General features: G+C 47.3%; 1 protein-coding gene across 5 annotated transcripts in view; it reads left to right on the top strand.

The window, feature by feature from the left end:
* CCDC33 (coiled-coil domain containing 33) overlaps positions 1-22,032 on the top strand; it is a 157,133-nt gene that overhangs the window by 32,898 nt on the left and 102,203 nt on the right. For 4 of the 5 annotated variants that reach the window (XM_053403599.1, XM_053403600.1, XM_053403601.1 and 1 more), the window contains one exon: positions 12,050-12,183. In XM_053403599.1, the coding sequence (XP_053259574.1) occupies positions 12,050-12,183 (134 nt within the window). Of the gene's footprint in view, positions 1-9,178; positions 9,282-12,049; positions 12,184-22,032 lie in introns of those variants that run through there. The other variant, XM_053403602.1, reaches the window with a different exon arrangement.

The raw sequence follows: 22,032 nt of genomic DNA, 5'->3' as shown, positions 1-22,032 counted from the left end.
ACTTGTCTAGCTCAATGGCCCGCAGGTGATTTGCTGCCATGTGCATCTGAGTCCTGCTAGGAGACTGAAGTGAGTTTCTTGTTTGGGTCGAAGGCTGCTTGCTTCCAGTCTGTGAAGAGCTACTGCAGCCATGTCACTGCGCTTAGTGTTTTCAGCAAATTAAGAGCTCTTGACTTCCACTCCATGGGCTTCATTTGGAGTCAGACTTGGAAATTATCCTGTCCCTTCCCCACTGAGAAAATCACTCTTTCCCCCTCCCTATGCCCAATACACCTTTTGGAGGTGTCAGCACTGTGAACCCCCCCATCTTAGATTCAGTTGTTCAGGATATATGATTTATTTACACATATAGACAACACAGTCTCCATGGTCCCTCATTCAAAGGATAAGTGACTGGAACCTCCTGGAATCTCACACCACTCAGAGATTGGGGTGTCTTGTAACAGTATTAAGAACCTAAGAAGTGTGGGAATGTTTAGGGATTCGGGGGAGGATATATTGTCTAAGATATCCTATCCCAACTTGTCTGTACAAGTTCAACAAAATCAGCAGAGTTAACATTCCCCCTTTAAACACATGAGCAGCAGATACCTTGCTCAGACTCATTAGAGTCTCTGTAAATATTTCCTGGTATTTTCCCTGTTTAATCCCTCACAAAATAAGACACTACGCAGTAGTTTAAATGTGGTAACTATCTCCTTATGGGAGAAAGCCCCCCTTCTCTTCTCTTGGCCTGGAGCCAAGTGTGCATCTTAGTAGTGCTGTTGTTAAGATGGCATCAATAGAGACAAGAGGAGACAAGATGGTCGCCAGCCTGTGGTTCTTGGTTCTTTCTACTTCTTGAGAGGCCACGCACATCTCAAGTTGCCCATAGGAAGTTTCGTCTCAGTCCTGGAAAGCAGGAAGTTCCGGCTGGAGGACTGAAATAACCTTCATGTCTACTCTAGCCATGTTGTGTTTGACTGCACCTGATTCTTACATCCCACAACAAGAGCCTGTTGGATCCGGCCAATGGCCCCTATGGTCCAGCACCCTCTTCTCACAGTGGCCAACAAGATACCCTTGGGAAACCAGGAAGCAGGACACTCCCTTCCTGCCTTTTCCAGCACCTAGTTTTCAACCAGTATCCTTCTCCTCCTATTCCCAATGATGTTGCTTGGACCCGAAGTTGAACTCAGTCCCTCCCAAGAGTTCCAACCCTCATGATCCAGGAGCCCTGGGTAATGTCATTCCCAAGCATCTGTCACCCACTGTGAACATTATTACTCAGTGCTGAAGTGTGTGTTAATACAAGCAGGAACTGCTCATACTGGTGGAGTAATGATGTGCTTAAGCGACACCAATAGATTGGATTTCTCATCCATACTTTCTACTTATCCTGTCATGCAAATCACACAGCTATTAAACATTTATTGCTCAATAAAATTCATAAGCTCCCCCCCCCGCCCGTCTGCAGAAAGACATGGATAATCTTGGTATCTTGCAGACAGATCATATCCACTTTGCTTCATCCCTCTAAATTCCACCTGAGCCTGGACCAGGTCAGATTCTGGCAGCCTGCTCTAGCTTCCCCGTGTCAGTGCCTTTGCCTCAACCATTAAGAACCTTTTAAGGATAATCTGCTCACTCATCATATCCATTTGTACATCACCCAGTAACTGCATTATGGTTAAATCAACAGCACTAAAATGCATAGAAGCTTTTTCTTTAAAAGACTTGTAGCAAGTACAGGCTTTGTTTGACTTCCATCAAGGAGCAGCCCTCTTTGTGATTTGTCTTATTTTCACACTTGTTTTTGCAAGTTTCTCTGAGTTCACCTTTCTGGAAAAGGGGGGGGGCGTGAATAAATATCACAAATAACGACAACAAACTTGGCATGCCAATTTCTCAGCTTAATATGCTGGGCTCCTGCAGAGAGCCGGGTAGCCAGTGTGGTGGAGTGGTTAAGAGCAGTGGACTCGTAATCTGGTGAACCGGGTTCGATTCCCCTCTTCTTCACATGCAGCTGCTGGGTGACCTTGGGCTAGTCACATTTCTCTGAAGTCTCTCAGCCTCACTCACCTCACAGAGTGTTTGTTGTGGGGGACGAAGGAAAAGGAGATTGTTAGCCACTTTGAGACTCCTTAGGGTAGTAATAAAGCAGGATATCAGATCCAAACTCATCTTCTTCTTCCTCCTCTGTGCCTAACTTGACCCACACAGCAGAACGAGGTGCAAACGAGGCAAGAGAATGCTGAGTGGCCAAATGGACTAGACCAGTTCAGGAAGACTATGCGGCTTTGGAAGGGATTTGCATTTGCCTTGGAAGCAATACAGAACCGAACAAGATCTCTTTGGTTCAGTACTGACCCATGCCAAATGATCTGCAGAGTAAAAATGGGAAGGATGAGAAAGTGCATGTTTTCATGGAATTGTAGAGTTAGCAGGGACGGCCAAGGGTCATCTAGTTCACTTCCTGCAATGCAGGAGTCCTGCCCACAGCTGCCCCTGGGTGGGCACTGCCCACTTCTACCTATTGTGACAGGAATTTTGAGGCCTTAGATATATGTTAAATGTTAATAAGTGTACCAACCAAGCGCGTACATAGATCAGCACAGGAAGACCGACCTGGAACCATTTTGATTCCCAAACTGAGCAAATGTTTTCTCTACAAGGTCAAATGCAAATGGAAAAGCCTCCCCATTGTCTTTCCCTTCACAAATCCTGTCTTAAGGGCACATTTAAGATATGAATAGGGTGTGACCTGGCACAGGAACTAAGTATTTATCATTACAAAAGACTGACCAGGCTCCCCAGGCAATCCAGTCAAGTGACCATTAAACAGGTAACCTGGCAGACAGGAGGTAAACAAGTCACTCAGATTTCTGCTGTAGACCGCCTTTTCTGTGATGTAGGTATGATGTATGGAGGGGTGGTCTTGAGCTCCAGTGCAGGGAATTTAAAATGTCTATATAAGGCCTTGCATGCCATTGTTCTTGGTTCCTTCTCCCTCCTGCGTGTGGTGAGCGAGGACTCTGTTGCAACAGATCAATAAAGATTAGGCTTTCTAGCTGCTTTGCTTCTCAATATTCTCTGGTTGGCCTCTGTTATTTTCTCCTACCAATAGGGAACCTACATAAGGACTCTATATGGGCTCTTGGATACCCCATAAGGGGAAAAGGGCAGATTTTTGTTTACAACACTATCCATACCCTTCTTTACCTAGCTCTGGTTGCAGTTGCAGGAGCTGAGTTTGGTGCTAGCTTCACCTCTCTAGAAGTCACAGACACTGTATTATTTCAGTCACCAGTAGGGACATCTAGTTCGGCATCCTGTTCTCCCCGTGGCCAGCCAGATACCTCAATGGGAAACCTGCAAGCAGGACCCAGCCACAAAGAGCACTCTCCCATATAAAGAACAGGGAGACTGCTGGATCAGGTCACAGGGGGCCCACCTAGTCCAGCATCCTGCTCTCCCAATGGCTTGCCAGAGAAACTCTGCCCTCCTGCAGTTCCAAGCAACTGGTTGTTGTTGTTTAGTCGTTTAGTTGTGTCTGGCTCTTTGTGACCCCCTGGACCAGAGCACGCCAAGCACTCCTGTCTTCCACTGCCTCCCACAGTTTGGTCAAACTCATGTTAGTAGCTTTGAGAACACTGTCCAACCATCTCATCCTCTGTCATCCCCTTCTCCTTGTGCCCTCCATCTTTCCCAACATCAGGGTCTTTTCCAGGGAGTCTTCTCTTCTCATGAGGTGGCCAGAGTATTGGAGCCTCAGCTTCAGGATCTGTCCTTCCAGTGAGCACTCAGGGCTGATTTCCTTAAGAATGGATCGGTTTGATCTTCTTGCAGTCCATGGGACTCTCAAGAGTCTCCTCCAGCACCAGAATTCAAAAGCATCCATTCTTCGGCCATCATCCTTCTTTATGGTCCAGCTCTTACTTCCATACATCACTACTGGGAAAACCATAGCTTTAACTATACGGGCCTTTGTTGGCAAGGTGATATCTCTGCTTTGTAAGATGCTGTCTAGGTTTGTCATTGCTTTTCTCCCAAGAAGCAGGCGTCTTTTAATTTCACGATTGCTGTCACCATCTGCAGTGATCATGGAGCCCAGGAAAGCAAAATCTCTCACTGCCTCCATTTCTTCCCCTTCTATTTGCCAGGAGGTGATGGGACCAGTGGCCATGATCTTTTTTTTTTTTTTTTTTTGATGTTGAGCTTCAGACCATATTTTGCGCTCTCCTCTTTCCCCCTCATTAAAAGGTTCTTTAATTCCTCCTCACTTTCTGCCATCAAGGTTGTGTCATCTGCATATCTGAGGTTGTTGATATTTCTTCTGGCAATCTTAATTCCGGCTTGGGATTCATCCAGCCCAGCCTTTCGCATGACGAATTCTGCATATAAGTTAAATAAGCAGGGAGACAAAATACAGCCTTGTCATAGTCAGAAGCAAAACAGCTTCCGGCCATAGAGGCAGAACATAGCCATCAAGGCTAGTAGCCATCGATAGCTCCATCCTTCCACCACTCCCATTGTTCCTTAGGTTGGCCTGTTGTGGGTCTCTCCAGAGCACCCACCTCATTCTCTCCTCCCCATTTGCCCAGGAACACACACCACATGCCCCTTCAGTCTTCATTGGGACTCTAAGCACGTTATGATCAGTGCAGCAAGCCCCTGTGGAGCTCATTACCAGAGGCTGGATTCCCTCCTCTAGTTGCGTTGGAATGCCACAAGCTTAATGCTCGCTTCACTGTCTCTCTGTTTCCCAGTTGTGGGTCTTGCTGGGTTTCCCCTCTTCTTTTCCCTTCCAGCTTGGGACTCTGCAGAGCTGGAAAGTTCATTTTAAAAAAGGAATAAATTTGAGTTCAAGATGCTCCCAAAGGGACAGGTTCCAGCTCACAGTTGTCCCTTTCCAAACCAAACTAAAAAAATTTTTTCCTTCCAGTAGCACCTTAAAGACCAACTAAGTTAGTTCTTGGTATGAGCTTTCGTGTGCATGCACACTTCTTCAGATACACTGAAACAGAAGTTGCCAGATCCTTCTATATAGTGAGAAGGTGTAGTGTGCATACACACGAAAGCTCATACCAAGAACTAACTTAGTTGGTCTTTAAGGTGCTACTGGAAGGAAAAAATTTTTTTAGTTTTGACTATGGCAGACCAACAAGGCTACCTATCTGTAACTCAAACCAAACTAGTTCGGTTCATGTCCAGTGCACACAGTTCACTTCAAGGTAATCCAAATAGTCCTCAGTAAAAAAAAAAAAGTTTTGTTTTAAGGATTCAGAATGTTACAAGCTGCTGTGCCAAAGTATAAAATAACCAAGTGGAGGCGAAGAAAACTTCAATTTAGTGGGATGTGACTTGGTTAATTTGTTTCCCTAGCAATTATGTTCTTTGAGCTTAAAGGCCCAAAGAATCTGAAGAGTTTTTTTAAAACGTAATAGAACGAACTTGAAGATGAAGTAGGAATTGCAGGAAGTTCTGTCACCAAATGAACTTAATTCACATTCTGTTCACCTGCCAATTATGGAAATCCTTCTTGGGGATTTTTGAACTAATGCAGTGAACTTTGTTCATTTGATGCATTGATTGTGTGAGACGGTAGAGTCTGAAAGAGGGACCAAGGCCTTCCTGGGTAGAGGGTGGAGAAGGGGTGAGTTTGCGAATAGCCCCTAGCTTATTTCACAAATGTGTTTGTTGCTCCGCCTGCCCATCAGTGGCACGTGACCACAGAAGGGAAGGGGGCCCTCGGGCTGAAAAACATCCCCCAACCTTGAAGTGCTGCCCTCTGCCCCCTTGTAATGGCATCTCCCCCCAACACGCATGCCAACAGTTCTCTGTGAGCCAATGGGTCAGGCAGACCATGATTTGGCTTTGTGGGTCTGCCAGCATCTGTGGCCAAATGTAGTGCTCTCCTGAGCAGCTGATTAAAAACAAAAAGACAAGTTGCTTCCCTGCATGGCGAGGCCAGTGATCAGAAAAAGCCAAGTCAATGTGCCCGAAGCCTTTGGCTGCTTCTGGGTCCTTGCATCAAGATTGCTCCTTTGATTTGGGTGTGAGTGTAGAGAGAGCAGAATTTCTGAGCAGGCCCTATTGATCTTTGCCTCCAGCTCACCCAAGGTGGGGCGTGTGGGTGTGTAAAGATTTCTGTGTGCTGTTTGGCTTCCAGGATCTCTACGGTGAGGGCTCTGTCTGTCTGTCTGCTGAGCTGCCTTTACCTGCCCCCCCCCTTGCCATGAAAAGCGGAGGGGGGAAAGTGCATCCTTTCATCCATTATTGATGCCTTGGTGGTCCAACCAGATCTTTTGGGGATGAAGAGTGGGAGGGGAGGGGAGCGAGATTAAAAGGGTCATGTGATCAGGCAGCATGCAATTTTCCTAGAGGCCCAGATATCCGCCTAAGCTAAGAGAGGACCAATTACTGGATGAAATGCCAGCAGCTACACTTAAGAGGCGAAAGCGCTTAAAAAAAACGAGGAGGAGGAGGAGGAGGGGGACCCAGGGTGATTGCAGGGCAGCATTTCCCCTCTAAAGCAGGCATCCCATTAACACATTGTGGGGGACTGTGACTCCATTAAGATGGCCTCCCCAGCAATGGGCGATATCAAATGGCTTGTGAAGAAATGGTCATTAATTTTTCATTGCTTGGAGGAGAGGGGAGCTTGTGGGGGGGGGATTTTAAAGGCAGAGTAGCCTAGAACAACAGCTGGGGAGATGCACAGGAACATCCCAGGGACAAGGGGCAAAGCCACTCATCCATCTGGTGTCGAAGGCAGCCCAGCTCCAAGGCTGCCAGATGAGTCCTTCTCGCTTTGTCTGGAGGGGCTCAGAAAGAGCTTCTGACCCTGAAGGGGTTCTCTCTCTCTCTCTCTCTCTCTCTCTCTCTCTCTCTCTGTGTGTGTGTGTGTGTGTTTGCCGTCTTGCAACCATTTCAAGAAATGGTTACCTTTATGCCACAACAGCTGCGAGAATATTGCTAGCGAAGAATTGGAAGCAACAAGATTTACCAACTATCGAAGAATGGCAGATGAAGATGATGGACTATATAGAACTTGCCGAACTGACCGGGAGACTCCGAGACCAGAGAGAAGAGATGGTGGAAGATTGGAAGAAGTTTAAGGAATATTTGAAAAAATATGTTAATATTTAAATCTTAGAATAGCTTTGGAGGTGGATATAGGCGGTAGGGTTAGAAGTCGGTGATAGTGTATTTTATAAGTGATAAAATGTGAAGTTTTTTATAGTTAAAGTAAGTGGGGGGGGGGAGATGGTTAGAAATTATGATATATGTAAACTGCTAAAGATGAAGTAAAATGAAAATCAGATAGGTGGGACTTGGGGAAGCCCATTTAACAATGTTTAGAAAAATAAGGATATGAGAAGAATTTGTTTGTATTGTTTGTCTTTTCTGTTTGTGTTTCATTTATTAAAACGATTAAAAAAATTTGAAAAAAGAAGAAGAAATGCTTACGACCACTGTGGTCTTTGCTTGAGATTCAGAAGGGGGTAAGAATGTCAAGGCCTTCATTTGATCAGCAGATAGAAAACACATGAATTTGAGTCCAACCGATCGGCTGCATTTCAATTCAGCTTTCGGTTTGGGAAATGAAAATTAAGTACGTTGGCATTAAAACAGTGAACTGTACCAATTCTTCCCTGGTTCCTAGACTCAGGTCCTCAGGCTCAGGAGGCAGGACCGGAGCCAGACCCTATGCAGGGCAGGTTCAATATATTCCCAGGCGTGCACCCCTCTAATTTAGCACTTCAGTGCAAAACCAATCAGACACACCCCTAGGAATTATGGGAGTTTGGTTCATTCCATGCTTGTGGTGGGTGGGGTATAGCATGACCTTTCTGTATTGGACTTCTTTCTCTGCACTGCTTCAAGGAAAGCTAAAATTCATGGATATATAATTTCATGCAGTCAGGGGCTATCAATGGCTGCTGGCTATGGTGGCTCTGCTCTGTCTCCCCAGATGGAGGCAGTCATTTTTCTGAATCCCAGTTGCTGGGATCCGCAGGAAGGGAGTGTTGCTCTTGTGCCCAAATCCTGCTTGCTGACTTCCTTTTGGCGCATCTGGCTGGCCACTGTGAGAAAGCCACTTCCGCCCTGCAGAGGAGAATCCCCAGCCGCGTCACTCCCTGGCCAGCCAATCAGCTGGCTCTGGGGGCGTGGCCTGCCCTATTTAACGCAGGTGCAGCCAGGGATCTCCCTCTTTTCCCGCCTACCAGCTGTTCCTGTTTCCCACTCTCCTGCCCTTTAAGGTTTTCGTTCCTTGACCTCGCTATGGACCTTGGTTGGTCGTCGTTAAGGGGCCTGGTAGGAATTTTTCCACTTGGCAAATTGGCACCAGCCACTTGGTTTTCGCCTACCTCATAGCAAATCGTCACAACTTTCTTGGTATTGGCAATTAGGCATTAGTATTGTTTTATAGATGGAAGAGGGGAGGAAGCGCCATCACCTGCCCCGCATATTGAAGGGTAGTCCGATTAAGGATTCCGGGGGGCGTGGCCCTGTCCGAAGCCTATGGAGGTGAGGGCCTAAGGCACACCCCCTATTGGTGACCCCGGGGGAGTTCCTAGTTGATGTGCATCAGCAGGACTCCCCCAACTGGTGGTTAACCCTTCCTGGACTTCAAGCGGACAGGCTGAACCGGATATAGTCGGTTAGGACCAATGCCTAAGCCAATACCGCTCATCCCCTGTAACCAATAAAGTTGTGGCCTTATTTAGCCCATTAACCTTAATAATTGTGCTATGTGTCTATTTCCATGGGGGGCGGGGGGGGGACTCTCCACGCAACAGGATGCTGAACTACATGGGCCTGATCCAGCAGGGCTCTTCCTATGTTCTTATAATTTCTGATCTGCTCTGGCAGTAATTGCCACTTTTTAAAAAAGAAGAAGAAAGAGATTGCCTTAGATTTTGCACAGAATAAACAGCATAAACGGATAATTATGGAACACTATATAAATGCTGGGAACTTGCTAATTAGCACTCTGGTTCCTGCTCATGGTGCCGTCTGTGAATGCTCCTTGATGGGGGTCCTTAACCCTTCCTCTCCCTTCCCCGCCTCTCTCTACCCAAGTACCTTCTTCCCCTCTTCACCATTCCTTCAGGGAATTAGTTCTTTGGTGTGTGATAATAGGCGCTCATATAAATAGATAGCAAAGACCTTGGTAATGATGGCTGTTTCCAAGGAACACTGCGGCAAGAGTGAAGTGTAAATAATGGTGTTGATTAGCTGGATCGATACAAGCCCAAAATTAAAACGCAGTCACGGCAAGCCTCTGAAAGCAGGTAAAACATGTCTGTTTCCCAGAAGGGACAGAGTGATAGATTCCCATTATGTACATACTAGCAGTGATGGCACATTCCAAGATAGAGAAGGAACATGCCACGTCATATAACAGGATTGATTGTTTTCTTGGTGGTGGTTTTAACTAAGGTGTATTTATAATTATTTGTGCATTTCAACAATGTGGCAGAAATGGCTTTTGTAAAATGATTTGACGCTTACTTGGGGAGGGGTCATTTTGCTATGTATTCTCTCTCTCTCTCTCTCTCTCTCTCTCTCTCTCTCTCTCATGTTTGTGTGTGTCAAATTCTCCAACTGTTCCGGCCAGTTTTCTTGTTTCCAGTTTTACATGCTTTTTTCAGAAAGAAGCCTCGTCATATTGAATTGGGCTTGCTACTTATAATTGTGTTCAGGATGGCAGGTAGCTTTTGTGAGAAGTTAGTTTTCCCTTTAAGAAATAGCGCACACACACACACAGCTTAAATGAGTCACATTTTCTCGTTCTCATTTGACCTTTTCTTCAAGTTTAGAGCAGCTTCCATGCACCAGGCAAGTCTTTAGCCTTGACACTTGAAAACGTGGCTGCTCTCCAGTTTCAATCTGGTTTCCCTAGAAACCCCAGAGCCGCCTGCTACTTAGCTGTTTGTGGGAAGCCAGAGTTGAACCATCAGCAGAGGTGGCTGGTACCAAGTGGGAGTGCTAGGGAGCAAGGTAAGAAGGCCAACAGTATGTGACACCAGAGCCAATGGCAGACAGAGAGAACTCAGCCTAGTTTAGTCCCCCTCCTCTCCCTCCTTGCTGAGCTCTAAGGGGCAACACTGAGACTAAGAGGAGGAAGCCAATAGGCATAGAATCATGGAATCATCTAGTCTAACATCCTGCAAAGGAAGAATCTCAACTAAAGAATCCATGACAGATGGCCATCGAACCTTTGCTGCATCACACTGACTCTCGATCCTCTGCACATGTACTACTGACAAGTCAGGTGTTCCCCATCTTACACTGGTGTAACTGGCTTTTCCTGCATAAGTGTAGAACTTGAAATTTGTCCCTATTGAAATTCATGTCATTACTTTGGGCCCAGTTCTCTAGTCTGTTAAGATCATATTGAATCTCAATTCTGTCTTCTGTGACATTAGCTACCCCTCCCAGTTTGGTGCAGACTCTCCCAGTGTCCCTATTTTTCAGCGGCGTCTCTGATTTAGATAAGCCATCCCAGTTCCTGATTTGATCCCAGAATGTCCCACTTTTCCTTAGGATGTCTCTATTTTCATTGGAGAAACGTTGGAGGGTATGGAGTTATCTGACCCCTGAGCCATCTGAAGGCAATCCTGTATATGGAAGTTTTTTTAAAAAATGTTTAATGTTTTATTATGTTTTTGGAAGCCGCCCCAGTAAGATGTGTGGGGTATAAATAGTAAAATTATCATTATGGAATGGGACGTCCCTATTTTCATCAGAGAAATGTGGGAGGGTATGTTGGTGTCATTCCGAAGGTGAGGGCGAATTTGTCTGGATGGCTGGAAGGAAGCTATGGTTGAGAGGTGACCCTCTTGGCATATGACCTTGAAGACCTTGTCCTGCTCTGTCCCAGTTCCCAGGGTGGCCAGTTTGGTCACGTAGCAACAAAATGGATTATCAAGCCAGGTCCTCCTGAGATTGCATGGCAGGAGGAAGCAAATAAAGCAGACTTTCAAACACCCTTTCAGTCCTGATTTCATTAAGAAGGCTTATGCGTCCTGAGTCAGAAAAGAGCCTCTGTTTGCTGTTCCAAGGCCTCCCAGATTTAGTGGCCTGGTATTTGTGATTTAACAGGATTATGTTGCAGCTTTGCAGTGGGTTGTATAAGATCCAGTGCGGTACCTAGATTTGTGCCATGACTAGTGGAAGGTGTTTGAAAGCATATAAAGTTGTAGTCAATGCTAGTCTTACAGCTTGAAATGCGTGAACCAAAGGCAGCCCTGCTTACAGTCCTGACGACAGAGCACTTTGCAGATGGAGGCCTACAGCTCAGAGTGAAGGTCTGAACCTGGGAATATACTGATCTGTAATGCAGTCTTAGGGACGCGGGTGGCGCTGTGGGTTAAAGCCTCAGCACCTAGGACTTGCTGATCGAAAGGTCGGAGGTTCGAATCCCCGCGGCGGGGTGCGCTCCCGTTGCTCGGTCCCAGCGCCTGCCAACCTAGCAGTTCGAAAGCACCTTCAGGTGCAAGTAGATAAATAGGGACCGCTTACCAGCGGGAAGGTAAACAGCGTTCCGTGTGCTGCGCTGGCTCGCCAGATGCAGCTTGTCACACTGGCCACATGACCCGGAAGTGTCTGCGTACAGCGCTGGCTCCCGGCCTATAGAGTGAGATGAGCGCACAACCCTAGAGTCTGGCAAGACTGGCCCGTACGGGCAGGGGCACCTTTAATGCAGTCTTGGGGCCACTGCGCAGCATTCTTTCTCTGAAAGCCGAAGTCCGCCTTGATCTGTGATGATTTGCTCAGCATCAGCCACCCAGTTTTGGGGGCCAGTGTGGTGTAATGGGTAGAGTCTTGGACTATGACCTGGCAAATGAGGCTTTGAATAGCGCTCAGTGGGTGACCTTGGGTCATCCACTACCTTCTCTCAATCTGACCTACCTCACAGGATTGGTGTGGGGATTAAATGAGGCAGGGGAGATCCATGCACACCACATAAAGCTCCTTCGAGAAAAAAGGTGGTCAATGCAATAAGTGAACAAACCCAGCTTTGAAGTCACGACTCCTTCTCTCCTGTTTCTCCTAGAAAAACCACCTCGGATGAAGACAGCAAGCAGCCAGCCCAGGGCGTGACACACGTGGCTGCCCAGCCAACTCACAGACCGATCTGGGAGGAGACAGTGACTGTGGAAATGAACAAGGAAAAGGCAGGAGAAGAAGGTGTGCAGTGCAGGAAAGGGCCACAAGGCGCTCTCCTCTTGGGGGTGGGAGCCCCTCTAATGTAGTAGCTTAGGCCCAGGCTATATTGCTTTTAAGGGACGCGGGTGGCGCTGTGGGTTAAACCACAGAGCCTAGGACTTGCCGATCAGAAGGTTGGCGGTTCGAATCCCCACGACGAGGTGAGCTCCTGTTGCTCGGTCCCTGCTCCTGCCAACCTAGCAGTTCAAAAGCACGAAGTGCAAGTAGGTACTGCTCCAGCGGGAATGTAAACGGCATTTCCATGCGCTGCTCTGGTTTTGCCAGAAGCGGCTTAGCCATGCTGGCCACATGACCCGGAAAATCTGTCTGCGGACAAACGCCGGCTCCCTTGGCCAATAAAGAGAGATGAGCACTGCAACCCCAGAGTAGTCCACGACTAGACCTAATGGTCAGGGGTCCCTTTACCTTTACCTATATTGCTTTTAACACTCTTTTTTTTTTACTTCTATCAATGTGAATGTTGATGCATATTCTACCACACAGGGCTGTGCATGGCTAACAGAAAAGCTATTGCATGCCAAAACACACCCTGCTGCTCCTGGCAGCACACACCAGAGCAGAGGCAACAGACCTCTGGCCCACAGGCTGTTCAGCCCCTCAGGCCTCCCCAGTGTTGTCCACAAGGCCATTTCAGCCAAGCCACGTATATGAAGCCAGGCAAAGGCAGGGCTGAAAGGGGCTTTGCAGGCGCTACACATTGGCTGGGTCTGCAAAGCCCCTTGCCCAGCACTTCCCAACCACCAGGCACAAATCAGCTGTGGTGCCTGCATTGCAGTGGGTGGGTTCTATGATTCTGAGTTACTTTGGAAAGAAAGAAAAAGTTCCACTTTTTTGCAGTCTCTCTTATTACAAATTTTGAAATAAAAACAGCGAACAATAAAAGGGTACCCAAAAGTTCTGAGAAAAGACATTCAGTATGATGACATTGTCAATATTACCCAAGCAGAGGTTGAGACAGAAAGGGATCTCTCCAGAAAAAATATGGTGTCTGTGTCCCATTTCTTCCTTTCTCAAGAGCATAACAAATTAACAAGTGCAAAAAGCACTCACTCTTACAAGGAAGCAGTTTCTATTCAAAGTGTGTTGTTGAATGCAAAATCAATTCTCTGTAGACACTAGAGTAAGAATTGCACTGAACACAGAAGCCTCACCTTCAGTCTCTACAGGCCCCACTTCCTATTAACACCAGCTTCTGAGATTTCCCTGGCATCAAATGTTGTTGTTTTACACTGGAGAAAGATGGCGGCATGAGCATTGTGCTAGAGGCACTCCGGCTCTAAGCACAGGTGAAAAGGTGGCGCCTTAAAAGCCTGCTGAGCTTGTTTGACAAAAATGAGCATGTGGGGATGGAGAGTCTGTGACCTTCCAGATATTGCCAGACTCCCGCTGGCCCCCAGCTAGCATGACTAGTGGTTATGGATGATGGGTACTGGAGTCCCATAGGGCTAGAACCCTGCTTTTTCAAAAAGGAAAGCGGAGATCTTTTGGGTATTGAATCCTTCAGCTGACACAGAATTGCACACACCTACACACACTCACAGGGACGCGGGTGGCGCTGTGGGTTAAACCACAGAGCCTAGGACTTGCTGATCAGAAGGTCGGCAGTTCGAATCCCCGCGACGGGGTGAGCTCCTGTTGCCCGGTCCCTGCTCCTGCCTACCTAGCAGTTCAAAAGCACATCAAAGTGCAAGTAGATAAATAGGTACTGCTCCAGCAGGAAGGTAAATGGCATTTCCGTGCGCTGCTCTGGTTCGCCAGAAGTGGCTTAGTCATGCTGGCCACATGACCCGGAAGCTGTACACCGGCTCCCTCGGCCAATAAAGCGAGATGAGCGCTGCAACCCCAGTGTCAGCCATGACTGGACCTAATAGTCAGGGGTCCTTTTACCTTTACTTTATACAGACTCACACAGAGAGAGGAAGACAGAGACAGTCATCTCCCAGCTCAATTATCTATCTGATGGGGAAATGATTGTTGATAATTTTTACATTTTTCCAAGGCAGTGGCCGTGTGCCCCGGTGACTTTATCTTGATCATTCCAAGCTGAGCAATGTTATGTGGGTAATTGTAGCAATGCTAATGGCATTAGCGCCCGCAATTAGATTAATGCCAGACTCTGGCGAAACAAAGCCAGTGGCAGCCAGACAACCCACTCCTCGTAATTCCATTACAGCTGTTGCTTAAGTGAAATAAAGCAGCGCTTGATGTACTCCTCTACTTAACCTAGCCTGGAACGATTGAGAGAGACAAGAGTCTGTATTCTTTCAGGGTCAGACCCTTAAATGGTGCAAATCAAATTCAGATGAGCCGTTCATTTACACAAGCCGGAATATATATATATATATATACACACACACACACACACATATATATATATATATACACATATATATGTGTGTGTGTGTGTGTGTGTGTGTATGTATATGTATATATGGGGGGGGGAGAGAAGCTGGCTGTGTGCATGCTTTTTGTCTTGCAGCCTCAGTCTCCATCTGTCCACTGGCGTAAGTAAGTCAGTTCAGTCCATTGATTGAGGACTGATTCAGACGATGCTTTTAAAGGGCGAAACAATGTCAGTTGGAACTGACTGTGTGATGAAGGGCACTTGATGACTCCATCATGTAGCCAGGTAACCAGTCAGTCTATGACCAAACTGAAGGAGTGCATTAATTGAAGTACTGTAGATGGTGCTGTCAGCCTTGTTGGGCGTTCTGGACCAAAATGGTGCAACTTGCCTGAACTATTGGCTGTGGACTGTTGCTGGACTTTGCCGGTGGATCATGTTTTGGACCTAGACTGATGATTTGCGAGTAACCTGGACTTATATGGACAGCACTACTATTGGAACTCTGCTCTTGTTGGTGAGTGTTTTAGCAAGAGGCTTATACTTAGAACCACAGAATCATAGAATTGTAGAGTTGGAAGGGACCCCAAGGATCATCTAGTCCAACTCCCTGCAATGCAGGAATCACAGCTAAAGAATCCCTGACAGATGGTCATCCAGCTTCTACTTAGAAACCTCCAAGGAAGGAGAGCCCACCTGCTTCTGAGGGAGTCTGTTGCACTGTCAAGCAGCTTTTACCCTCAGAAATTTCTTCCTAACAAGAGAGAGTACAGTATTTGTAACAAAGGGGATGACTTACTTGAGGTGTATGCGGAAATCCTAGCAGTGGCACACCCTCTTCTCTGAAAATAGCAAGCCCCTGGTGAAGGGGTGTGTGTGTGTGTGTGTGTGTGTGTGTGAGAGAGAGAGAGAGAGAGAGAGAGAGAGAGAGAGAGAGAGAGAGAGAGATTTCAGTTTAGCCCTAAACCAGGCATGGCCAAACTTGGCCCTCCAGATGTTTTGGGACTACAGTGGTACCTCAGGTTAAGAACTTAATTCGTTCTGGAGGTCTGTTCTTAACCTGAAGCACCACTTTAGCTAATGGGGCCTCTTGCTGCCGCCTCGCCGCCGGAGCACGATTTCTGTTCTCATCCTGAAGCAAACTTCTTAACCCAAGGTACTATTTCTGGGTTAGCGGAGTCTGTAACCTGAAGTGTCTGTAACCTGAAGCGTCTGTAGCCCGAGGTACCACTGTACAATTCCCAGAATCCATGACCACTGGTCCTGTTAGCTAGGGATGATGGGAGTTGTAGTCCCAAAACATCTGGAGGGCCAATTTTGGCCATGCCTGCCCTAAACCAAGCCATCTCAAAACAAACTCCCCAAAGGATTGTTTCTCTTTCAGGGCAACCTGAAAGCATTTTGCTCTCTGAGGCAGAGCTGCAAATGGTGAGCCCACCCACCCACCCCAGGAGCCACCAATGTTTTGGGGCCAGTTGGCACATTTGCAATCTTGAGAGAGTCCCCTGGGCACCAGTCAAAAGCATGTCTGCCACAGGGGCACAGCATTACACCGAATGCCTGCAGCATCTAAAAGCACAGGAAAGGGGGACAGGACTGTGAAACAGTGTGAGCATGCTTCCCTGTCAGTGGGAGGAAGGCACCTATGTGCTGTGCTCCTGCTCTCTTCTTGCTCATATAAAGAAGCATTTTGCACCTCTTCTCCGTCCAGAATGGATGGGATGGTGGGTGTGCAATCTTGGCATCCAGAGGTGTTTAAGTGGGACCAGGGTGTTCAATACAGGAGAGGCTGATCCTCTGCCAACTAGACCTGAGCTTGAAGAGCAAGCATCTCTTATGCATGGTGGATTTTGGCAGGGATATTTATGTAGACTATTTGCAGCAGGTGCCCTGGGAGGTCCTGGGGAGCGCACTAGTGACCCCTGACACACAGCATCCAAGGCTGGTCAAGTGACTTTTGCCGCCTGATGCAGAAAATTCCACAAGCACCTCCCACCCCCTCTCTAGCTGGAAAAGCAGCAGCAATTATGATGAATTTAAAAGCCATTGGGTGGCCTTTTATGATGCCTGAAATCAGTAAGCTGAGGTGGCTGCCTCGTTCGCTTGATTGGGCCTTTACAGCAATGCAGGCTGTGTGGGATTCATTGTATTGTTTTGCAAAGGCGACCTTGGCAAAGCAGAAGTGGAATTATTCTGCCGTACAGAGAGGCTCTGTCCCTGGGCCAAGGGAAAGAGTGGATGAGGGGCCCAGCAGAGTCACAATAATCCCCCGCCCCGTGCCCTTTGACACACGTGTAATAACCATAGTGGGCAGCCAACATCCCCGCAATTTTCTGGAGTGTGACTGAAGTCAGGGAGCAGCTTGAGTCTGTTGTGCATCAAGATGAGAAGAACAGAGGAGGGAGGGAATGTGAAAGAGAGGGGGGAGAGTGTGGTGGGCAGGTTTGTTGGTAGATCATTAGCGGCAGCTCATCAGCAGCTGATCAGAGGTCTATTCAGGTGCTGTTGCTTTGGTGATTCCCCGGCACCTTCCCCTTCCTGATGGGGTCACACTGAAAGCAAGCTGTTGTTATTGAAGAAGGCTGTGCAACTGGAGTCTTCCTTTGTCCAGCCTCCTGTGAGCAGAGTGACTTGAGGTACAAGAAATAATGAAGAGGGATGGGGATGAGACATGTTTGCCTCATGGAGACCATATTGAGGGAGGCACCAGAGCAACAGCTTTATCCTGACTTCAGACCAACAGCAGAGCCGGTGACTTCTAAATTGTCATTTAAAACAAACAGCAAGTTGCTGCCCCAACGCAGCAAGCTCCTCTTCCTCCCTAAAAAATAAATAAATCAGGATCTCCCCAAATTTCACTTCCTGTTCTTGCCCCTCCCCCCCCCAGAAAAATTGGGATAACCTGTGATTTTGGATTACTGTGTACAGTTTTGGTTGCCTCACCTAAAAAGGATACTGCAGAATTGGAGAAGTTTCAGAACAGGGCAACCGAGGGGGTGGAGTGACTCCCCTATGAAAAAAGAAGGTTGCAGAGTTTGGGGCTTTTTAGTTCAGAGAAAAGGCGAATAAGAGGCAACAGGATAGAGGTTTATAAAATTATTTTTTAAAAAATCCAGAGTATGGAGAAAGTGGATAGAGAAAAGTTGTCCCTCTCTGCTAACTCTAGAACTCATGGATAGCCAAGGAGGCTGAATGTTGGAAAATTCAGGACACATTAAAGAGTTTACTTTTCTTAAACCATGGAACTGGCTCCCAGAGGAGGCAGGGTTGGCCACCTGTGGATGGCTTTAAAAGAGGATTAGACACATTCCTGGGGAGAGGTGTGTTGATGGCTCCTAGCCAGGCTGGCTCTGTTCTGTCTCCACAGTTGGAGGCAGCAACGCTTCTGAATGCCAGATGCTGGAAACAGCTGGAAGGGGAGAGGAGTCTTGTGACTGGGTCCTGCTTGCTGGCTTCTCTATAGGCAACTGCTCAGCCACTGTGAGAACAGGATGCTGGACTAGGGGGTCCACTGGCCTGATCCAGCAGGCTCTTCTTGGGTTCTTATGCTCTTATTTTATGGGGGTTTGGGTCATCTGAGGACTACTGGCCATTTCCTACACAATGAAGTTACTTAACAAATAAGTCAAACGGTCCCTTCAAGAAAAATAGTAAGGTAAAGGGACCCCTGACCATTAGGTCCAGTCGTGGCCAACTCTGGGGTACCTCGGGTTACATACGCTTCAGGTTACAGACTCCGCTAACCCAGAAATTGTGCTTCGGGTTAAGAACTTTGCTTCAGGATGAGAACAGAAATCGTGCTCCGGCGGCGTGGCAGCAGCAGGAGGCTCCATTAGGTAAAGTGGTCTCCAGGTTAAGTACAGTTTCAGGTTAAGTACAGACCTCCAGAACGAATTAAGTACTTAACCCGAGGTACCACTGTACTTGCATTTTGACGTGCTTTTGAACTGCTAGGTTGGCAGGAGCAGGGACCGAGGAATGGGAGCTCACCCCATTGTGGGGATTCGAACCGCCGACCTTCTGTTCGGCAAGTCCTAGGCTCTGTAGTTTAACCCACAGCGCCACCCGCGTCCCTACAGCCTGCTTATTCTCCTGTTGTTCTATTTTTGGTGGTCAGCACTGATTATTTCTATTCTATGTGCCCTTTATTTAGAAGGTTCCTTCTCTGTTTGTGGATTTCATGTTCTGCTTTAGCAGGGCAAGATTAGCACATTATCAAGGTTCCCCTCCTTCCCCGAACAACAAAAAGTGTGAATTGTGGGGTAGATGGAGGAGAAAACAGATAAGGTTTCATGGTGGGGTCAGTCGATCTAATTGCAGTACGGCCACACTTTGCTGTACTGATGAGCCATGTGTATCTTAAGCAGCAAGGCACCAACATTTACAGCACCTCCCAATAGCAATAGACTACAGTTCAGCACCAAGGACAGCAGCAGTGACAACTGGGTGCCCCTGAGGATTTTAGGACATTTTCACAAGCAATGCAAAGAATAACATGCCAATGGAAGAGGGGTATTTTTAATCACACAAGCCTTTTGCTCGATGCTTGTTTATTTCAATTTAGAAATGTGGGAACTTCATGCCAACATTTTGTGTGAGGCGGGGGTCGCAAATCAGAGCAGGGTTGTGTAAACATATGACTCACCTCAATTCACACACTCTTTTTGCCATATTTTGCAGCAAGCCTTGCTGAGTGCTTATGAAAAGAGTTAAGTGAACTGCCTCCCATTGCCCACCCTCACACATTAGGCCTTCATCACTTTGAGCACCTAGACTTATTATTAATTATTATTAATTATTATGATGATGATTTATGATTTATACCCCGCCCATCTGGCTGGGTTTCCCCAGCCACTCTGGGCGGCTTCCAACAGAACACGAAAATACAATAACCTATTAAACATTAAAAGCTTCCCTAAACAGGGCTGCCTTCAGATGTCTTCTAAAAGTTTGGTAGTTATTTTTCTCTTTGACATCTGATGGGAGGGCATCCACAGGGCGGGTGCCACTACTGAGAAGGCCCTCTGCCTGGTTCCCTGTAACCTTGCTTCTCGCAGCGAGGGAACTGCCAGAAGGCCCTTGGCGCTGGACCTCAGTGTCCGGGCAGAACGATGGAGGTGGAGACGCTCCTTCAGGTGAAGAACTTCCCACCTCCCCCTTCTCCCAATTTCATCTGGTGGAGAAACAGGAATAGGAGTGGGGGCATCAGCCAGTTCTCTCTCCCCTACCCCATTTCTCCTTTGCACTGCTTGGATGCCTAAGAGAAAGCTGTCATAGCAGCATCCTGGGTGCAAGAAGCCTCAGGGATCACTAAGTTCAACATTCAACCATTCATTCATTTTAGATTAGGGAGACCCCCCCAAAAAACCCTAGAAAGTAATAAAAGGTAGGATTTTGATTATTTGGAGTACTGAAAGGAAGATAATGTCATAGTCCTTTGCTGCCAGCCATGGCAGAGCTCAATGGAGGGAGAAGCCAGCCAACCAGTTGAGTCTCAGGGGGGTACTTGCCTGGAGGCAGAGGCTGTATACAAGGTCCACTCCAGTCCTAAGGTCAGGACTATCTCAGTTCACATAGTCAGACGATCTGGAGGTCAAGAAAGCTGAGGGTCCAAGGTCACAAGAAGCGAGAAGCTGCGAGGTCTGGTCAGGAACAAAGAATGTTGTTTCCAGCAACTGACTGAGGCTGGAGACCCTGCTTAAGAAAGCTGGAGCCAGCTGGTTCTTATCAGGAGCAAGAAGGCTGATCAGCAGCAGGTAGAGTCACTTAACCTTCTGCTCCTTCAGGCTGCGGCTCAGCAGGTGAAGCTGACTCCTGGCCCATGACAGATTGGAGGCCAGTGGAAAAATACAGACTCAGCTTCCTTTCCAAGCCAGGGCCTCACCTGGGATAGAGGCACTGACCAGACAAAAGGTGTTGGTGGCCCATCTAAGAGGAATCTTGGGCCTGGACAGAAAGAGGTTGCCATGGTGATGGGGTGTGGGTTAGAAGTGACAGGAAGAGAGTGTCTTTAGAGCAAGGTGTGCTGGGAGGAAGAAAGGGGAGAAGAAAGACTGGGCTCCATCTTGGGCAGGCTGGCTGAAGGGAGGCTGGGAGAGAGGCCTTGGACTACAGGGCTGCACTGCTGTGGGGAACGAGTCCCTCTTGAAATGACCCTACTGTAAGATCCGAACTCCCTCCATGCAGACAGAAGGTATAAATAGATGACTAAACCATATTCCTTAAAACTATGGCAGTCTTCACCGTATCTCAATTCTCCAGAGCAACACAGACCCCATATGAGTGCCTGTCATCCCAGCACCGCACCCTGGGATCTTGCTACTGCTCAACAGTGAGTGGGGATGGTGCCCAACTTTTGTAACAATATTTATATCCTATCTTTTCTCCAAGGAACTCAAGGTGGCATACACATCTCTCTCTCCATTGTATCCTCAGAACAACCCTGTAAGGTAGTTTAGGCTACAAGACTGTGACTGCCCCTCCCTGGGGAAACTTTCCAGGCTGTTTTTCATAGCATATTTCTGGATGCTGAAGATACAGATCTGCCCCCATTCTTTGCAAGGAAGTTTGTGGAATAGCCTCGTTCAACCTCGCAGGGTCAGGTTTTGTGAACTGTAAAACAATGGAAATGAATAATAAAACCTTCTCTGTTCTTCACACTAGATGAATGGTGATGGTGATTAGGAGATTCCTATACCAAATCTGATTAGGAGCAATGCTCAAGTGAGCTACCGCCCTTAATTGGTAACATTGATTTTTGCCTCATCTGCTTGAGAAATTCATCAGCCTTGATAAAAGCTATGAATGTACATTAGATTAGTTAATCAAGTTGAAGATCCCATGTGGGCCCTTTCAATTTGGATGCTGGTGGTATAGGAGCATAGGAAGTTGGCGGGTGCCATGGCAGGCCAGGGGTCTGTCTGGTAGCATTTTCCTCTCTGACAGACAGCAGTGCTTCATGGTTTCAGAGAGAGGCTCTTCACAGCCTACCTTGGTGATTCCAGAGATGGAATCAGGGACCCCTTTCTATGCAAAGGAAGGGCTCCACCGCTGAGCTGCATCCCACAGATAATTTTAATAAAGTCTTGGGGCAAGGGGTTCATTAGTTTTAAATGCATGGTGAGGATGTGGCATAAATTGTCCTTCTACCTTTCCTAAAGTCAACCTATAAAGAGTCAGTGCAGTGTGATGGTTAGTGTCTGGTTAGGACCTGGGAATCCAGGGTTCAAATCCCCACTCAGTCATGAAGCTTATGGCTGACCTTGGGAGCCAGTCACTGCCTCTCCCAGCCTAGCCTCCCTCACAGGGTTACTGTGGGGATTAAATGAGGAAAGAGAGAACCATGTGCTCTTTGGGGAAAAGGTGAGATGCAACAGCAAAGCAATGCAATGTTCTGCTTCACTGTTCTGATAAAAATAATTGAAAATCCCCTTCTGCTTGGTGCACATTGGCCCTGAGGGATTTTA

Source organism: Podarcis raffonei, chromosome 9, assembly GCF_027172205.1.
Source record: "Podarcis raffonei isolate rPodRaf1 chromosome 9, rPodRaf1.pri, whole genome shotgun sequence".
Lineage (NCBI taxonomy): Eukaryota > Metazoa > Chordata > Lepidosauria > Squamata > Lacertidae > Podarcis > Podarcis raffonei.
Note: the sequence above shows the minus strand (reverse complement) of the source record. Positions and strands in the feature narration are given on the sequence as shown.